This window comes from Humulus lupulus, chromosome X (assembly GCF_963169125.1).
Source record: "Humulus lupulus chromosome X, drHumLupu1.1, whole genome shotgun sequence".
Classification (NCBI taxonomy): Eukaryota; Viridiplantae; Streptophyta; class Magnoliopsida; order Rosales; family Cannabaceae; genus Humulus; species Humulus lupulus.
This window is the reverse complement of record NC_084802.1, coordinates 5,377,229-5,398,239: the sequence shown is the minus strand read 5'-3', so window position 1 is coordinate 5,398,239 and position 21,011 is coordinate 5,377,229. Positions and strand designations below refer to the sequence as shown.

The 21,011-nt window shown below is 30.3% G+C and overlaps 1 protein-coding gene across 1 annotated transcript; it reads left to right on the top strand.

Moving 5' to 3' along the window:
• The first annotated feature begins 6,133 nt into the window (after window positions 1-6,133).
• On the top strand, window positions 6,134-12,736 carry LOC133804250 (glutamate receptor 2.7-like). Its single transcript, XM_062242398.1, has 5 exons — window positions 6,134-6,489; window positions 9,296-10,623; window positions 10,976-11,288; window positions 11,396-11,802; window positions 11,894-12,736. Exons 1-5 carry the CDS (start codon window positions 6,198-6,200, stop codon window positions 12,476-12,478), a joined length of 2,925 nt encoding a protein of 974 aa, XP_062098382.1. The 5' UTR covers window positions 6,134-6,197; the 3' UTR covers window positions 12,479-12,736.
• Window positions 12,737-21,011: the final 8,275 nt, after the last annotated feature.

The following is a 21,011-nucleotide window of genomic DNA, read 5'->3' as shown; positions in this document are numbered from 1 at the left end:
TTAAACCATGCATGCATAATGATATGCAGTCACTTTTTTATGTGTATTGTTTCTCGAAGTGACAAGGACACAACAAGACTGGTAGATAGTCTTAATTGTTGTACTCCATGCATCTTGGTTTGATGGTTGTTATTATATTTGAATGTCTCTCAGGCCAAATTATGTGTAGTATACATATCCTATCGATATTATATCATACATAATTTATTTGATTGCCTATTGCATGCTGGAGATTAATATGGTGTTTGTTGATTATATTGGTCCAAGTGGGAGAGATATTTGAATCTTGTATGGACTAATATAATCACAAACATAATTCCATATTCATAACCATGTTAGTTGTTTTTCGAAAGAGACAATGTGAGATAAGTCTTTCGCAGCAACACTCAAGATACTAAGACTCAATGGATCATATCGTTTTATTCTGAATAGCCTCATGAATGTTGTGATTGGATAAGAATTTACATCTAAGGCTATTTCAGAAGTTCTAATATTATGAGGCAATATAGGACATTACATTTGACAATCTTGGATTTTAATCATATGAGAGAAGATGAACATTTAAGTGTTTTATTGAGAATATCAAGTTTAATATGTATGGCTCTTCTAGCTATTATTTTTTATAAGTATATAAAGTTATCTATGTTGGAGTTTTAAGCTGGCATTAGACAAGGGTTAAAATTTTATTTAGGGAATAATTGGATTTATCCCTCATTTTGTTGCTTCCGCTGTTATTATTGATGACCTACAATTTGCCAGATTATTGTAAGAAACTCCATATGTGGACAAATAAAGATAAAGGATCGAGAGAGTTTGATAAACCTGTGATTCCATACACGAGATAAGTTTAATTACATATACCTCTAAATGTCTAATCGATAGTCATTGGTAGTTCTTAATCCTTATTTGGAGAATTGATATGGTTATTTCATGATTTCCAAGCTATGATCAAGCATGAAAGTTTAGGCTTAATCCCATAATAATTGGGAGATTTTCTTGATGGTGGTTCATTTTAAGAATAAGTTGTTTGATGGTTAAAGTAAGGTGAATTAAAGCCTATAGCTAGTCTCCACTATAACAATGAATTTGTTCATTACTATTATTGAGTTGTAAAGTGGTGACTATTTGGAAATCAATATATAAGGATGCAAGAACTAAATTCTTGTTTAAAGGACACCCGAGTTCAATGCATTAAATCCATTTTGAGGCAGGACATCAAGATAGTGATTACAGTAATTCTCAAAATAGTCAATTCGAAACATTATCGTTAGTCAACACTATATGAGAGATCAGTGGGAGCAATGATATGTTTATATTGTCACTTGATATAGTACATTGCTCATATCTTATGATTTTGATCTATTTTGGAGACAAATTAAGCCGTTATTTGATAATATCTGTCAGATGAAGAATTCTTGATAAAGCTTGTATGGTCTAAAAATTTAGATTCTTCGTGATGAGATCAACGGTAAACTGAATTGTCTCATAGTTTGCATTGACTAACTATTGTAGTGATTAATGTTTCGATTTCATTGAGAATCTTTAAATAGCCTAAACTGTGATGTGTTATGAACGGCCTAAAGTCCATGATATTAGTAATGACGAGAGATCAAGTTTGAGATTATCTCACATATATGCTTATTGAAGGCAGCCTAGGGCTTACTCAAGTATACACATTCCTATCGTGATATCTGTTACAGGCATGCTAGATTGGTACTTGAGTTGTCATCCTTATGGTACCAAGGATGTGTTAGCAATCGACAAACCAACATTGTGACATATAGTAGTTGGTTTTAGTGATATCTATTGGAAAGGCTGCATGAATGATTAAATCCACTTATAAGCATTCATGATTCTAGGATGAGCTATTTTGTAATTAAATGTCATATGAACACCTACAACTTCCTCTCTCATACAAAGTGAGTATAATGGTAAGGGAAGTTATATGTGATTAGGTGTTGCATGGACATTGACAACATCCTCGTATGTGAAGGTAGAGTGTGTGGCGTGTTACGAGGACATTGATTGTACATTACAATTGCGATATTCCGTTTCAGTGTTAAGAGTAGTTGACTCTATTGTGAACTTACTGAACTTATGTGATAAATATCGCAATGATATCTATCTCTCAGAACTTGGGGAGTAATATTGCTTCATTAATGATGATGACGTTTCATATGTAGCGAGAAAGTTGTGGAGTCCTCTATTAGTATCATAACACACACTTACAAACAACATGCTAATGACTACACTGACACGAGTTACCTGAACGTATGTACTAAGAAGTCATTTCTTGTTTGGATTGTTGGGAGCCAAAGATGTATTTGATCAGTGGGAGTCATTATTTTTCATGTATGATCGATATGTTAAGGATTGCTATTGGTTGTTGAATATATGCATATTCTGGATAACTCTTTGATGTTGTGTGTACACACTTGTTGATGCAAGCCAGTGGCTTAGTCTCGGTGCTATGTTCGAGTGGATCCAGATCAGTAGTTATCATCATGTTTTATGAATCTCAGATGTCTCATTATGTATTATATTTGTGTCCTGTCGATACAATATGGTGCATAATTAGTTTATAGACATTATTGTTTCTTGAGATTTCTGTGTATTGATACTGTTGCTTAGTGAGCACATATTGGTATAATTATGTAGTCCAAGTGGGAGAATGTTAGAATATTTTATATGGACTAACATAATTAAGTGTTACTCACACAGTGTCGGTATTAGCATGTAATGATAACTATATGTAATCGGTAATGCATGATATTACCATCGGGCCATAATGAGATGTACATAACGTACTAACATGCTCGGGGCCCATGGACACGCTCTAAAACGTCTTTGGTCAGCCCATTGGGCCAAGACAACTAATTCTCTCACATTGGGCATGTAAGCCCATTTGGCCCATAATTCATTATATAAAGGGTTGTGCTCTTGATTGATGATTAAGGTGGAATGAGTGTGGCTATGGTGTAGAGAGAATGATAGAGTAGTGTTCATTAATCCCAAGCTCTCCTTTTCTCTATATGTGTAGATCAAAGAAGTGTAATCAACATGATTATTAGAGATTAATGCGATAATTGGAGGTACGTATATTATTATATTAATGCCCTAAATAAAATGTTTGATCATGGAAATTCATGAGTATGATTTGATATTGATTATTGTTTATTTAGTGCTCATTGTGTTTTAATTATAACATGATAGTGATCTATAAAGTTGGTTTCGTCATTTGAATAGTTATAAATTATAATTTTTTACTATAATTACAATGTATGTAGTCATTTAGAACATTCCACAAATTTTCAAGAAATTCCGAATAATTTAGGTGCCGAAAACAAAGTTTAAACAGTTGAATTTTCCACTTGTGTCTATTTTTTAGTGCACGAGTGAAACAAACTATTTAAATATTGTTTTCGATACCATAAATTATTTGAAATTTCTTGAAACTTTGTGGGATGTTCTAAATTATTACAATATACATTGTCATAATGAAAATTAGAATTTATAATTATCTAAATACCGAAACCAACTTATATCAACACCGGTGTTGACAAAAAAATATGGCAATACTGTATTCGTATCCTATATATAATTAAAAAAAATTGATGTATCATTATCTCCTTCTTAAGTAATAAATTAAGTAGTTTCCCTTAATATTTCATAAACAGAATTTCTTATGTCAAAGGGATTCGAAATAGTATTATTATAAACAAGTTATAGGTTTATTCACTAATGTCGTCCCAAATTGCTAAAAACAATGTGTAAGAAAAGAGTTGACATAGTTTTTCTAAGTAAGAAAATATATTGGGACCACCTCTTTTCTAAGAGTAGTTACTAAAATATATATGCTTATGATCACACACATTAACACAAAATTTAACTTTGTCGTCATAAACCCATACATAGACTTTTCTATCTCGATAAAATTATTGCTTATTTTTGTATTGAGTTCAACTCAATAAAATTATTGCTTAATCATGTGATGAGATGGAGAATAGTTCACAAGTTAATTTGTTGCTCGACATGTAAAAAAAAATGTTGAATTTTGGGAAATCAACAAGGAAGACTACGAATAATAGAAGATGCTAGATTGTTGAATTTTGGGAGACCAACAAAGAAAAATAAAGAAAAACCTAGTGTACAAATGGATCAATAATGTCGATATCACTTGCTTAGCAAGATTCTCAACCTTATTTATTTCTTTTTTTTTTTCTGTGAATGTAATGGTTTTAATCTTGGATTTTCGTTTTGGTCTCTGCTAAGATATTTCAATATTTACTTTGTGTTATCTGCTCTTTTTTTTAATAGGTTATTATTTGTATTATTATTCAAACTTGTGTAATGATTAGCTAATTAATTAACATGAAATAGTTACTTAACTATAACTGCCTCGGCTCTGATAATAATATATATTTTTCTTATTGTCCTTTGATTTTCTTTTGTAGATTGCTTAAAAAAAACCTTTTATTTTACTTATTAATTAGTAATATTATTATAGGCAATGACTACAAGGTATTTTTTTTTTTTGCAACACTTGTGTATCATTTTTCTATTTTCACCACATTGATAGATATAATAAAAAAAAAATTTATATGACGGTATATTTAGAATATCTTGCAAATTTTCAAGAAATTCTGAATAGTTTACAAAACCAAAAATAGGGTTCAAACTATCAAAGTTTACACGCGTACACAAAAAAACATGCACGAGTGCAACAGACAGTTTAGACCTTGTTTTCGGTATCATAATTTATTCGAAATTTCTTGAAAATTTGTAGGATGTTCTAGATAGCTATAATGTACATCGTCATATAAATTTTTTTGGGAATATATCTATCCAGGTACCCAAAAAAAAAATTGAATACATTGCAGTGTCTCCCTATTATTATATTTGGTATGATCATATATGGGGGCGTAGGCCTCTCGAAAATGTTAGGAAGACTACTTCATTTATTCTAGTGTAGTGTGGAAGGATATTGAGCTAAGAAATAGATCATAGTTGTCAAGTAAGTAAATGTGTCATTTATACCGATTCTTACACAACTATATTTATAACTATTAGCAAAATAAAAAAACATAGCAAGAAAAACTAATATAACTAACATAAATATTTAACTAAAATGGAACACAGCTAATAGAATATTTTTTTAATTTTTTATGAACCATTGAAAAAGACGAAAGTAATAAAAGTAAAAGACTAAATTTTAATAATTTATATTAAAAAAACATCCATATAAAATATAAACTGTTTAACTTGTGATTAACGATCAACACTTGAATAGTAGAAGAGAAATCAAGACTAGACTTCAATGCAGCCGAAATTTGCATGGTGGAATTATATATATGAGACTTTTTGGACTTTACTTTAAAACCTAGCTCTCATTGTTCTTGACTTGACTTGTAAATAGTTTTTTTAAATAGTTTTTTTTGTGAGATTTTTGTATAATAGTATATATTGTACTTATTTAAAGCATCTTAAAAATTTTCAGAAAATTTCGAATAATTCATCGTACTGAAAACTAAATTCAAACATGTTATTACATGTGTGATTAATTTTTTTTTTCGCGTGGAAAGCAACATGCTTGAACCTAATTTTCAGTAATGTAAATTATTCATAATTTTCTGAAAATTTGCATAATGAACTAAATAACTATAATATACACGAACATAACAAAAAATCGCGCCGAAAACTATTCACGAATAAAAAAAATACTAAGAGATCCACCGACGTGAAACAACATAAACAAAAAATTGTGATATATATGTATACACATATATGGTCCAGATCCTCACTGTCTTTAGTCTGTTAAGAAATTGGCATATTTCAATATATCGATACAAACAAATTTACTTTGATTTGGTCAAGGTAAACGATCAAAACTCATAAATACATATACAAATAATTACAATATATATATATATATTTATATATAATAGCCACGTACGTATACAAGTCTGGGTCGCGTATTAGAGAGAATAATATTGTCGGCACTAAATATTATATATATCAAACATGGCAGCCTAAAGAATTTTCAGAAATAATTAATATTATTACTATAAATATAAGCAATATATATATATGTATGAATAAGTTTAGAGTTGTCTGATTCTCATTTCCGAATCAAACCAAAACCTACTTTTATTTTTTCAAGTACTCAAAAACTCAAAACAGTATTCCAAACAAACAAGATGATGAGGAAGAACGACATCCCAGCGATTGTCGTTTTTTCTGTGTCTTTGTTGTTCTTGCTTTGTAATTGCCCGAGTATGTTATTGGCCCAGAATAGTAGTAATGGTGGGAAAATAATAGGAGTGAAAGTGGGGGTGATTCTGAACTTGGAGACTGATTTTGGTAAGATGGGGCTGAGCTGCATCAACATGGCTCTTTCTGATTTCTACACTTCCAATCCTGCCTTCACAACCAGGCTTCGTCTCCACACTAGGAACTCCAAATCCGACGTCGTTGAAGCTGCTGCTTCAGGTCACTCACTTCTCTCGTCAATACCCTTTTTGTCTTTTCATACATATTATATAATGTTATATATATATATAATAAAGACCTAGTTTTCCTGCATAGTAAATTCGACTGAGTTAAAGCATTTGATTCTGTCAAATTAAATTGTGTATATGCTTGTTCTCTCTGATAATAAATTGTATATCGGTTATCTAATTTTATATATATATATATATGAATGAAACAACTACTTCGTCATCTTTTTACACAAAAAGTGTAGATATTACCCAAAAAGTGTTTTTCTGTATGTGTTATTCTTATGTCTATGTATTTATTAATATATATATATATGGGTGTTTGTGTAAGTGAGTAGAGATTCAAAAACATACTAATTATTAATTTCTAGAAGCATGGAATATGGTAAATAATTAAACTAAAAAAATACATAATGCTTCATTCTATAAAAATAATGAATATAAAAAGTTTAAATAAACAATTATATATACACACATACTCATGTACATACCACCCACCCTATAAAATATTGTAGTTTAACTAATTATTATTATTATTTTTATTGCATTTTTTTCGCTTAGATAAGAGATATTGCTATTTGTCACCTTATGGTGAGTTATCTAACACCACATGAGGTAGCTTCTCACGATTGATTAATGTGTGGTCCCCTCATATTGGATTAGCGGTATGTCACTTTCATATAGTGTTAGACACTAGAGGTATTTCTTAGTATTTCTTTTTAATAAGTTTAGGTAGATTAGGGGTGTGCAAAAATCATCAAATTCTATAAGAACGACCGATACAACCGACTGCCAAAAATTTTGATATCCAATTATGATTAGATCGGATCGAATTTTGAAGATCCAAATTGGATCAGATCGATTATTAGATGATATATGAAAAAATCCAATAAAAAAAAACAAGGAGACACATTCAATGAATAAAACCGATCTAATTCAATGATTGAATTAGTTAAGATAAATTAATTTTATTAGATCGATTATAAAAATTCAACATCCAATTGATAATTATATCTCATCATAAAGGCTAAAAAAATCATATGTGAACACCCCTAACTTAAATTGTTTCTCAACTCTCCCAACTTATATATATATAGCCAAATCGTATATAAATATATCCAAGTATTCAAAGTCCTTTTCTTGTATATAAGTGTGTGTATATATATATAGATTAAAATTTAGAAGTCAAATTTGAATAACACACCTGTTATACTTATAGTCTTACTTAGCCGTAACAGAGGATGAGAATGTACTTATTATTGGACTAAGAATATGGACTTCATATTCCATGCCAGGATGGAAGAATCGATCTGGCTTACTTATATCTACACGGTTACAATAGTATCACGTTACATTGACTTTGACTTTTGAACAATATATAAAAATATTATATCCACATCTAATATTTTTATTTATGTTTTTACTGAAAATGATGTATGTTAGAAAATAAATATTGATATTTATTTGAAATAATTAATATCTTGATTTTCTATAATATAAAGTCCTGAATTAAGTCCACCTGTCTTTGTGATTTTCTTATTTATTAAAAATATGCTAAGAAGATTAAAGAAATTTGAATACTTCAAAACATTATATAAGCAATTCAAAGATATGTTTGGCTTTTCACGATTCCTTTGTCCATTCATAAAAAGTATAAAATTTTTGATAGGATAAAATTTTGCTAAAATTAGATTATATTTTTTTTGAAATACTATTTTCTCTTTTGGATTTTATTTTTAGATATATTTATATATAGTTTAAATGTAATAAAGTTACATTAAATTTGTAGAAGATTAATTTTTTGTGTAATTTGAAGTTCTCATTAATTAGTATGTAAAATTGTTTGACTATTTTCTAATAATAATATTATGGCCACTCATAAGAAAAATGATATATATATATATATATTACAACATTATAAAATAAAACTATAATTGTTTTTGCTTTGATAATACAAGAATAAGATTTGAAATATATTTCAAAATATTTTTTTTTTCTTTCTAATTTTTATATAGAGAAGTAGGTGGATCTATGCTTTAATTTCTTAACAACCCTCCAATAAATCACTTTTAAAACTTATGCAAATATTCACAAAAGTTTTCCAAAAAACCTTATAAAAGCCAACATGCACTTAAGCACATATAACTATTTAAGATATTGTAGATTATTTAAGTAAAAAAAATATATATATATACATATAATTATATACATAAAGTCAACGGTCACGATTCTCAAACCAAGAAGAGAAAATAAATAAATAAACGCATTTATTAATTAAAATAGATTAACAAGCATTAGCCAATGGGGCAATTAGGTTTGTACTATTTCCTCAAAAAAAAAAATGTATATATAGCTTTGTACTATATCATTTTTGGACCATCTTTAGAAATAATACATTTTTAATGAGATTTTAGATATATAAACCGATTTATTTCTAGTGCATTTTAAGTACTCTTATAATTTTATTTCAAAGTTACTTCAATAATAAATAAAAATTATTTATTATTATGCTAAATTGACTATACTTATGTACATATGTATAAGTATACAAATAATACGAAAAAAATTATTTTACGAAACACCCGTGTCTATTAAAATTTGCGAGTAAATTATTATATTCTTATTATTATTATTTTCTCAAAACAGCTTTGGATTTAATAAGTTAATTTTTGTTATCATATCATTTTTCTATTGAAACTATTTTACTTGAAATTTTAAATTCATATATCATTTATAATATATTAAATTTTACGTGAAATTTTAAATTCTTCGTATTAATTTTTTTTTTATTGAAACAGCTTTGGATCTAATAAAAAATGTTCAAGTCGAAGCCATTCTATGCCCAGAAACATCAATGCAGGCCCACTTCGTAATCGAACTCGGTGACAAAGCCCAAGTGCCCATCATAACATTCTCCGCAAAAAGCCCATCTCTCACTTCTCTCCGAAGCCCATACTTCTTCCGAGTAGCCTCAAACGATTCGTCTCAGGTGGAAGCCATAGCTGCCGTCGTCAAAGCTTTCGGATGGAGAGAAGTAGTGCCCATCTACGTCGACAACGAGTACGGCGAGGGAATCATTCCTTACTTGACCGATGCTTTACAAGACGTCGATGCCCAAGTACCGTACCGGAGTGTGATCCCTCCGACCGCCACAGACGACCACATTTCAGCCGAGCTCTACAAGCTCATGACAATGCAGACAAGGGTCTTCGTCCTTCATATGTTTCCGGCTCTTGGGTACCGAATCTTTGCCATGGCCGAGAAGATTGGTATGATGGCTGATGGTTACGTTTGGATAATGACTGACGGGGTTGCTGATTTTCTGGGCTCAGCCAATTCAACTGTTCTCGATTCGATGCAAGGAGTTTTGGGGTTGAAAACCCATGTCCCTAAAACGAAGGAGCTTCAGAATTTTGCGGTTCGTTGGAGAGAAAAATTTCAACGTGAAAATCCCACCATTGTTAACCCTCCTTTGGTGACTTTTGGGCTTTGGGCTTACGACGCCGTTTTCGGATTGGCCAAGGCAGTTGAGGAGATTGGGAAAGCATCGAACTTTAGCTTCAAAAGGGTGAATGTTTCGAGTGATAACAACCCTACTGATTTGGGATCGTTTGGGGTGTCTCAGACTGGTCCGGAACTTGTTCAAGCGTTATCGAAGATGACGTTTAAAGGGCTTTCGGGTGAGTTTAAACTCGTTAATGGGCAGCTGCAAACTTCGACTATTGAGATCATCAACGTGAATGGAAGTGGTGAAAGAAAGGTTGGGTTTTGGACGCTTGAGAATGGACTCGAGAGAGTGTTGGGTTCAGGAGATAAGACCAAATACTCTGCTTTGAATACCAGTTTGGCGCCTATAATATGGCCTGGTGACTCTACCTCAGCTCCTAAGGGGTGGCAGATCCCGACGAATGGGAAGAAGTTGCGAATTGGGGTCCCGGTTAAACATGGATTTAGGGAGTTTGTGAATGTGACATTTCCTTTCTCAAATGACTCTGTTACTGGTTACAGTATCGATGTTTTCAAGGCCGTTTTGGAAGCGCTGCCTTACTCTGTTTCGTATGAGTATGTTCCCTTTCCTAATGCCGATGGCACATACAACGACTTTGTGTACCAAGTGTTTGATGGGGTAAAAGCTTTAAACTTTTTATGTTTCTTACTTTTGTTGCCTTTTTATCTTAGTACATTACTGTTAAATATAAACAAGTATGGATTTTTTTTTATGGAAGTTGATTCAATTAACAGTTTTCTTTCTTGGATAAAGTTGGCTGAAGTTAGTTAAAGACGGGTTGTTTTTATTCTTTATGTTATACAAGGAGAATAAATGTTCTTAGTCTCATATTGGTTGATGAAACTTGAAATAATTCTTAGTGAGAAATAGAGAGAGTTTTCTTCTTTGAGAATTGTCCTTAAAGATAGCTTCTTCTTTGTTGCCTTTTGGAGTGTTTTTACTCAGCATTTTAATGGCTCATATTTGGCAGAAACTGGATGCTGCAGTTGGGGACATAACCATTAGAGCAAATAGGTCCTTGTACGTGGACTTTACATTGCCATATACTGAGTCTGGTGTGTACATGATAGTACCAATCAAGGATGATAGAAGTGGCAATGCTTGGGCATTCTTGAAGCCTTTGACTTGGGATCTTTGGGTAACAAGTGGTTGTTTTTTCATTTTTGTTGGGTTTGTAGTATGGGTTCTTGAACACCGAATAAATGAGGACTTTCGTGGCCCTCCATATCATCAAATTGGAACAAGCTTTTGGTACTCTTTTTCAACCATGGTTTTTGCACATAGTAAGTTCCTTGTGATTATTTGAACAAGTTGAACATAACCTTTTTTTTACAAAGGACTTAACATGTTCTTTTTGTTGTGCTTTGTTTTTTTTAATATAAATTTACAGAGGAAAGAGTTGTGAGTAACTTGGCAAGATTTGTAGTGATTATATGGTGCTTTGTAGTACTCATACTCACCCAAAGTTACACAGCTAGTTTGACCTCGCTTTTAACAGTCCAACAACTCCAACCAACCATCACTGATGTGAACCAGCTCCTGAAGAACAAGGAGAAAGTTGGCTTTCAACGGGGTTCTTTTATAGAAGGAATATTGAAACAAATGGGGTTTGAAGATCACCAATTTGTGATCTATGACACTCCAGAAGACTTATACCAACTCTTTGCAAATGGGAGTAAAAACAATGGGATTGCTGCTGCTTTTGATGAAACACCTTACATGAAACTTTTTATGGCAAAATATTGCTCCAAGTTTACCATGGTTGAACCAACATTCAAAGCTGACGGCTTTGCTTTTGTAAGACCTCTATTTCTTTATTACCAACATATGTATTCATTTGTCTCGTATATAAACTCATATATGATTATTCTCAACATGTATATCCCAGGCTTTTCCGAAAGGCTCGCCTCTTGTTCAAGATATTTCGAGGGCAATATTGGAAGTGACTGAAGGAAAGAAAATGAAGGCTATAGAAGAATTGTGGTTCAAGAAAGACACCAACTGTGTAGACCCCAACAACAAGTTCTCATCCAACAGTCTTGGGCTGGAAAGCTTTTGGGGACTCTTCCTCATCGCAGGTGTGGCTTCATCGTTGGCGCTTGTCATATATGCTGTCATGTTCCTCTATGAGCAAAGGAATCTCTTGATGAACTCCGATGCAGAACCATCAGTTTGGAGGAGAATTGTGGCCATTTTTAGAACATTTGACGAAAAGGACCTCAGCTCGCACACTTTTAGAAAGAATGAAGCCGGAGAAAGAAGCGTCATTGACTTGTCATCGCCGAACACCAACTGCCCGCCAAGTCCTTCAGGGTTCTCAGTCCATACAAATTCAAGCTTTGTGTTTAGGGAGCCAGGATCGTCTTCTCCAGACCCAAATGGTACACAAACAACTTATCAAGAGACTGTTGTAGTCTCAGCTGTAGAGGTTACTTACCCAAATCAAGACTCGAGGGAGAATCACAACTCTTAGTTTGTGTATATTATGGTAGTAATGATGGAACTCTACCTCAATTTAAAACGGTAGGAGTTTTTATTCGTATATAATCATGTTACGTGTAGATATAACTCTGATATACATGCAAATTCTCACACTCCCATGACAGTACAAGAGATTAATTGTTATTCTTTAAGATTTGGGTTTGGTGCAATTAGAAATTTGACATGTCTTGTAATAATTTTTACATAGTCTGTAAAAAACATAACTGAAAAAAAGTATTAATTTGTGATATTGTATAGTAATTTAGTGTCGCACCATTAGAGATATTTAAAGAAGAAATATTAGACCGAATTATTCAGAAATCAATATTTTTACATAATACATAACAATATAAAACAAGCAGATTTTGATGAATATATTAATTGTAATTGTGGCTTGTTCTTCCTTTTTCTAGTGCCTTAATTTTTTTTGGGATAAACTAATGATAAGAATAATAAATTATTAAAAAGAAAAACTACAATTTAAGAGACAAGTAGAGAAAACAATTACATGAAATTAAATATGTCAAACAATCTAACACAAAGTTTCATAAAATTCAAATTTTTGGAAACCAACTACCAAAGAAAGAAAAGAAAATGCGACATTAAGTGGTGCGAGCACTTGTATCTGGATCCTAACTTGAGCACAGTTATTAATTTTTGTTCTGCCTAAACAATGGATATGGTAGGTACAACCCAAAGCTTCGGATTGATGCCCATCTACATTGCCAAGGAATACGGAGAGGGGAACATTCCTTATTTGATTGATGCACTTGGATATGGTAAGTAGATGTTGGAGTGTCATTCTACCCTCGGCCACTGACGATCAAATCAAGACCGATCTTTACAAGCTAGGCACAATGCAAACTAGGGTTTTGGTTGTTCACACATCATAAGACCGGGGGATCAAGGTTGTTCAACATGGCTAAAGAGATTGGAGTGTTGGAACAAGGTTATGTTATCTTCAGTTCTACCGGGACGACTACTGCAGGTGGCATGTGTTTGTCGACCTTGTCTTCTGCCATGCTCTTCCTCTACTACTTGTACATGCATAAAATTTGAACTTTGCGTAGAAGAATCTGCCCTATTATCTGGCCCATCAACATCTACTGCATCAACAACATGATCGTCATTAACATAAGAATCGTAGTCATAGGATCGTACTACGCTGTCTCATGAACATAGGCGGATCTCTGACAAGGATTTCATCATGGACAATAATTTGAGATTTTGTCTCTGGAACAATTGTCCCAACCTCACTTCGAGTTCCCCTGATACCAGGACATGGGAGAGAAATATTCTTCTCAAATCGAACTTATTTATTAACACCGGGAGAGGCCAATACATTTACTAAATAGTTCTTTCTTAACCAAGGTTACACACAAAGAAATCATTTTATCTATAGATTTTGATGCTATCTCGATGAATGCACGAACATGCCTACTATTTTTCATAACGGTGGGTTTGAAGGGTTGTGAGAGGCATGTGTACGGGACCTCAAGTTTCAAGCCGTACACATATTTATCCACTTCAAGCTCTTCGTAAAAAATGTCAAGCAATTGCTCGTATGTCATACCCTTCTCCAAAGGTAGCACTTGATTTTTAGCATCTCTGAAAATCCAATCCTTATCTTCCATTTCCCAAACACCATTATATGCAACAAATATGAAAACAGTCGAATCTGTAATGAAAAAAAAAAATCATCCAAAAATTGATATTATAAAAAACAGCGAGTTCTATTGAACTTAATCGAGGTACATCGATGTAAATCTATCAAATCCTATCAAGGTACATCGATTCCTATCGAGGAGGTCTATCTAAGTAATGGTAGAAAGACCTATCGAGGTCCATCGAGTCATATTGAAACCTGTTGAGGTGGTAATTCTACGTAAAGACAGAATGACCTATCGAGGTCCATCGAGGTATATTGAATCTTGTCGCAATGGCCTATCTAAGTGAAGGCAGAAGGACCTATCGAGATATATCAAGCCTTGTTGAGGTGCCTATTTCCTAAAGGCATCGAGACAAGTCTAGGTCCATCGAGGCACATCGAAATTCAATGAGGTTCCTATTCCCTAAACCCATCGAGATATGTTGAGTTTCATCGAAACTCATCGAGGTAAATTAAAAACCCAGAAAAAATGCAGATAAACGTAGATCCAATCCAACCATGAAAAAGTAAAATAAAACACGAATGCATACACATATCTGTTTGAAAATAGTTCAAGCAATGTAAATAAATAAGTTTTCTCACTACATATAACGAAAATGTACTTACCTATAAAAATTTTGACCCTAGATCCGATACCCAAAGTGATAGATGCTTGCCTTGATATGGTTCAACACTTGTCCAAAGAACAACTTCAAAACAAATATTAGATGTGCTCAAAACTTATCATAGATTGAGATATTAAATGGTGGTTGCTTTTTTTTTTTTGTGAGAAAGCTTGAACCTTACAGAAAACCGTGAGAGAGATAGAGAGAAGACAATATCATAAAAAGAGACAAAAAGAAGTTATGTTAGGGACATTTTTAGAATTAAGGGAACACTAACATAAAATGGTAATGTGTACATAGCATGAGATATTTTTTATTTAGAACCCTTATAATGCATCAATACTCAAATTTCAGTGTGAAGATCGATCAAGCTTTCTAAGTCGAATAAAAGTTCACTGTCGCGGATATCCTGTCCCTTCGGTGTCCCTCTAATAAAATGGTGCCATTTGTAAATTATTATTCTACTTTACCTGACTAACACAACTTTGTTAGTTCCGTATCGTTTGTGTTATTTTTTTAAGTATTTAATAACATTTAATTAATTTTTTATTGAAGAAAAATCATTCTATTAATTATTTAAATATATATTGCTTTATTAAAATTATATTGTGATAATTTGTTTGTGCTTTTTAGCAAGTCATGTTCAAAACGTTTGTTATTTTGCTTGTACGTGACATTCTATTACTTTTATATAATTTTGTTGCATAGAAAAATAATCTGATTTTTATAGTAAATTTTTGTAATAAATTTTATTTTGGATATTGTGTTGTGACAAATTATTTTTTAGGCCCTATGTTTTGTAAAATGGTTCAAATAGAACCCTAAACTCAATTTTGGTCAAAGTTTTCTCAACTGAAATCACAAATAATTCACCAAACTAACAATTCAGAACAAAAATAAAATTATTCTCCTTAAAAACTGTATTGTTATATTCTATTTTTTCTTCATCAAAATTGAGTTTATGGGTCTATTTGAACAATTTTACAAAATATAGGGTCCAAAATTTTTTTTTTAAAACAAATAGTCCAAACAGGTAATTAGAAAAAATACAGGGTAAAAAACGGTATAAACCCAAAAAATTATTTTGTTTATAAGTTACATCTATTAATTTTGTATAATTCTGTTAATTTTTTTTCATACAATTTATAATCTTAAAATTCTTTTTAATTTTTTTAAAATTTAAATAATTATTTTTAAAAATATTTTGTATGAGCAATTAAAAATTATAAAAAATTTAAATATATTAAAGTTTATAAATTGATGTTATTATAGTCATTAAAAAATAATTTGACTTAAATAAAATGTTCAAATGTTATTTTAAAATAAATTCTAACATCAAAACTTAATTTTATAAAATTGTACGAATTTAGAGACAAAAAAGTAGAATTTCGCATGGTGACTAAAATAGTATATTTATTTTCTTTATACACATGACGGTATTGATATATTTATGTTTTATAACATTTTAAACCTTTTGTTTAATAAATAATTTCATTAATATTAAACTAGGAGAAAATTTTAGACTCAAGTGTTTTTTTAATTTATTAACGATTAATGGTGTAAAAAAAATATAAAAGTTTTCGATAACAAAATATACAAAATAAAATTTGTTACAAAAATTTACTATAAAAATCAGATTATTTTTTTATGTAACAAAATTATATAAAAGTAATAGAATGTCATGTACAAACAAAATAACAAACGTTTTGAACATGACTTGCTAAAAAGCACAAACAAATTATCACAATATAATTTTAATAAAGTAATATATATTTAAATAATTAATAAGATGATTTTTCTTCAATAAAAAATTAATTAAATGTTATTAAATATTTAAAAATAAATTACAAACGGAACTAACAGAATTGTGTTAGTCAGGTAAAGTAGAATAACAATTTACAAATGGCACTATTTTATTAGAGGGAAACCGAAGGGACAGGATATCCGCAACAGTGAATTTTTATTCTTCTAAGTCTTAATAACTAAAACATGACGAAAAGAAAATAAGCCAATTTTTTTAGATAACATTTCAAAATCACCTTTACATCTATTAATTAATCGTTATTTAAATTAACTTGTTTCCCCAAGAATTAATTATTTGTTACTTCTTTTGAGTAATTGCTAATTATATATTATTTCAATTATTAGTTTTGTTTATTTTTGGATCGTCAATGATGTATGTGCATCATTCCTTATTACTTAAAAAATAGTAAAAATAAATAAATAAATAAAATCGAAGACATAACAACATGAAGTCAGGATTACACTGTAGATCTCTTGAATTATAGCTGACCAGTTACCTTAAAAATCTTTCCACGAAAATTCATCAAATTAATTAATTTAGAATTTGTAAATAAATCCAAATTAACTGATTATTACGTGAAGCTGTTCGTTCATTGACTACTTCCAAATAGTAATATTTTATTCTATCAATATTTACATATATATGATGTACTACATAGATTTTCTTGTCTAACTAAACGTGATTGAACTATAAATAATATATATATATATTTATCTCTCTCATAAGTAATAAATTAAGTAGCTTCCCTCAATATTTTATAATCGCTTATTATATATTGTGTAGATAAGTCAAAGGGATTCGAAATAATACTATAAACAATTTCTGTAAAATTCATTAATGTTGTCCCAAATTGCTAAAATACAGTGGACATATATAGTCATTTTAAATAGGGGATATAAACTTCGGATCAACTCTTTAAAAAATTGAGTTATAGTTACTAAAATATATATGTTTATTGTGACCAAACAATTTGTATTGTCATATTTGCATTTGGTTAAAATGACACCCCGCACCGAAACTTATTATCCTTCTTAGCTTGACTCTTGAATCTCATGTAGCAGAAACTTTGGCGACGTGTCAGGATTTGCTGATATACAAACAGATATCATCACTGGTTTATTATGAAGATGGACGTTTTTGAGTTTGTAATACTATCAACAAGAAAATTGTAACACTCGTCCTTAGGTATAATTTTGGAAGATATAACTTTTTTGTGCAATAATTTTTTTGATTTGTGCATTGTAATAGAATAACTAATTCTCAGTGACACAGCCAGAAAATATCATTTGGAGGGCAAATATTATTGGTTTTAATTTATTAAGGGGCTTTATTATCATTTGTTTTCTTAATTATGACTTATTATTGAACCAATATCATGAATGGAATTCTTATGGTTTATTATTATTATTATTATTATTATTATTATTATTTTGTATTGAGTGCAACTCATTAAAATTATTGCTTATGTGATAAGATGGAGAATAGTTCACAAATATTTTGCTCCCCGTGTAAAAAAAAATTATAATATTATACTATCCAATAATAGAAAATAGATTGTTGAATTTTGGGAAATCAACAAAGAAAAAAAATGAAGAAAGACCAAGTAGTATACAATTGGATCAATTGGATCTATTCTCAACCTTATTATTATTATTATTATTATTTTAAATCTAACGGTTTTAATTTTGGATTTTCGTTTTGGTCTTTACTAATAAGTTGATATTTAAATATTTGTTTTGTGTTGTCTACTTCTTTTAACTTGTTAATTACTTGCATTATTATTCAAATTTGTGTAATGATTAACTACTTAACTAACACGTGCTGAAATAGTTGAAAGTTGAACATAAGAGAGACTTGTTGTATTTTTACTATAATAGCCTCGGCTCTAATAAAGGTATTTTTTTTACTTATATATTAATAATTAAATTGTTTTTTTTGTTTAAATATATATATTTATTAATAAGACATTATATATCGTATCTTTGTTTTGTTAGTATAAATGTACCATGTTTGTCCTTATTTTGACACATCTACATACATCCGTAACTCTTATATACATAATTCATATTACATTAACAAATAAAAATAATTGACTAATATATAAATTGTTTGACTGTGACCTAATTCTGCATGGAGATAATATAAATAAACAGTTCATAATTAATAATTTTTTTTTGAACTTAGAAATTAAATTGATTGTGTTACTTAATGAATTTAAAATTTATTAGTATTATTATTAAGTATTTTGTCACTTCTCTTATTTTATGAAAATTTTTTTTGTTTAATAAATTAATATTTTGTGAAAAGATAATTTGGTTGTAAACTAATATTTTTTTAAATATTTAATTCAACTATTTACAATTTTACAAATATTTTATTGATATTATTGGCTTGTAATATTTCTAAATATTATATTCTATAGCTTGTAAATTATATCCAAATAGAAATATACACATATATTTATCACTCTTAGTACTGGTTATCTAAAACATAATACATCATTTAATAAACTAATTTTATGTTTATTATATTCACGGTTTTTAAAGGCATTTATTTATGTTATGGTTGTTATTAAAATAATTGTTCTGGCATAGTAATATATGTTAGACATAGTAAAAGCATATTTATCTAACTTAATAAAAATAATAAGAATATAATAAAAAAAATATTGGAGACAAACTTTTTACCAATTTTTATATATCCGCAAGAAGACAAAATAAAACTATTGAATCAACAACACATAAAATGTCGGTTTATTGATTTGAAGTGCAATTAATAGACATATCTATACATAGATATGCGTGGACTCATCTTTTTTTTTTGTCATTTTGTTCCTACTGTGTATGAAGCTTCAAATCAATAAATTGGGCCACCTTTTTGTCGTTTTGTCCCTATATGTCTATTAATTGCACTTCAAATCAATAAACCGACATTTTATGTGTTGAAATACATATATAAACCGATCGAGCAAATACATATATTGATATTGACATGTCCCAGTTTGACAAAAGATACTATTTTTAAGTGGAACAAAAATTTTTCTAGCTTTTTGAAATTAACTTTAATGAACTCTGAAAAATTTAACCTCTTTATTTCCTTTTTTTATAACACTTTATATATATATGGTTGGCTTGCACGTTCAATAAACACCTTGGACGTTCAATAAACACCTCGGTAAAACTTTAATAAAATGCAGATGCAGATGCAAGAACAAGCACAGATACAAGAACAAGCACAGTCACAATTTTACAAACTCCTTATATGCATAAAAATTATATGGTCGAGAAGTAAGATGAATGGTTGAAGGTTATATATCATTATAGATTATATATCATTATCATGCTTGGTAGACCCCAAATCCCGAAACGCAAAAGCAAGAAGTATAAAAAGGGAAATGGTATCTTAAAGCCAAACTGCCCAAGTAAACATTTCAGTCAGGCATAATCTTCATTACCAAACCGGCTAATAATACTATAACTAACTCTCAATTCAGTAAATTACTCCCAATACCCACAAGTGAAACCCTAAACCTCACTGAAATTCAAATTCAAACAGAGCATCAAAATCCAAATCACTTTCCACAGTTTAAACAAAGAGGGAGGAAAACAAAAACAAATTAAAATCAAATTAAAACCACACAACAAGCCAAATAAAACAGCCAAAAACTCTATACAAATATATACATAAATCCAAAATTTTCTTTGATGGCAACTTTTATATATATATATATAAAGATCATGATTATAGAAAATTTTCAAAGGAAAATAATTTCATAAATTAATTAGTATATAAATGTAAAAGTTGGATTGTAAACATATTTAATACTGATGGAGTAGTCTAACATAAAAGCATGATACAAATAAAATAGACACAGGAAACATTTTACATGCATAGGAACTAACACTAAATTATTTGCTAAATTTGGGATCATGAAATAAAATAGAAAACCTTTTGATTTGTGTCTGTATGTAGCTTCAGGGTTCTCCTAGCTCAACAAGTTAATTTTTTGTGCATATATTTATTGAATATCAATTACCACCGCCCTAAAAGTTACCGACATAAAATGATAGCTAAATTGATTTTTCATCTTCTAGAATAGTATACCGCATGAAAGAGAAACAGTGGTCAACGTATGAATCACAAATTAAGGAGCAACAAATACTCCGAAAAATAACTTTTTTTTACGTTAAAAATGGTTTTGTAAATGGTTTTCTAAGTACGCTGCCATTTTTGTGCCACGAGCTTGGTATTAACCCAAAATTTGGTTAACCACCAGCTGGGAGTCGCTGTAACAATGTATTGCCTTAGCTTTGAGCTCCTTGGCTATTCAAAGCCCCACCAGTAAAGCCTCGTATTCGACCTCGTTATTAGATGCGTTGAAGTCAAATCTCAAGGCAGAATGAAATCTGCTTCCTGCAGGAGTGATCAAAACTACTCCTGCCCCCGA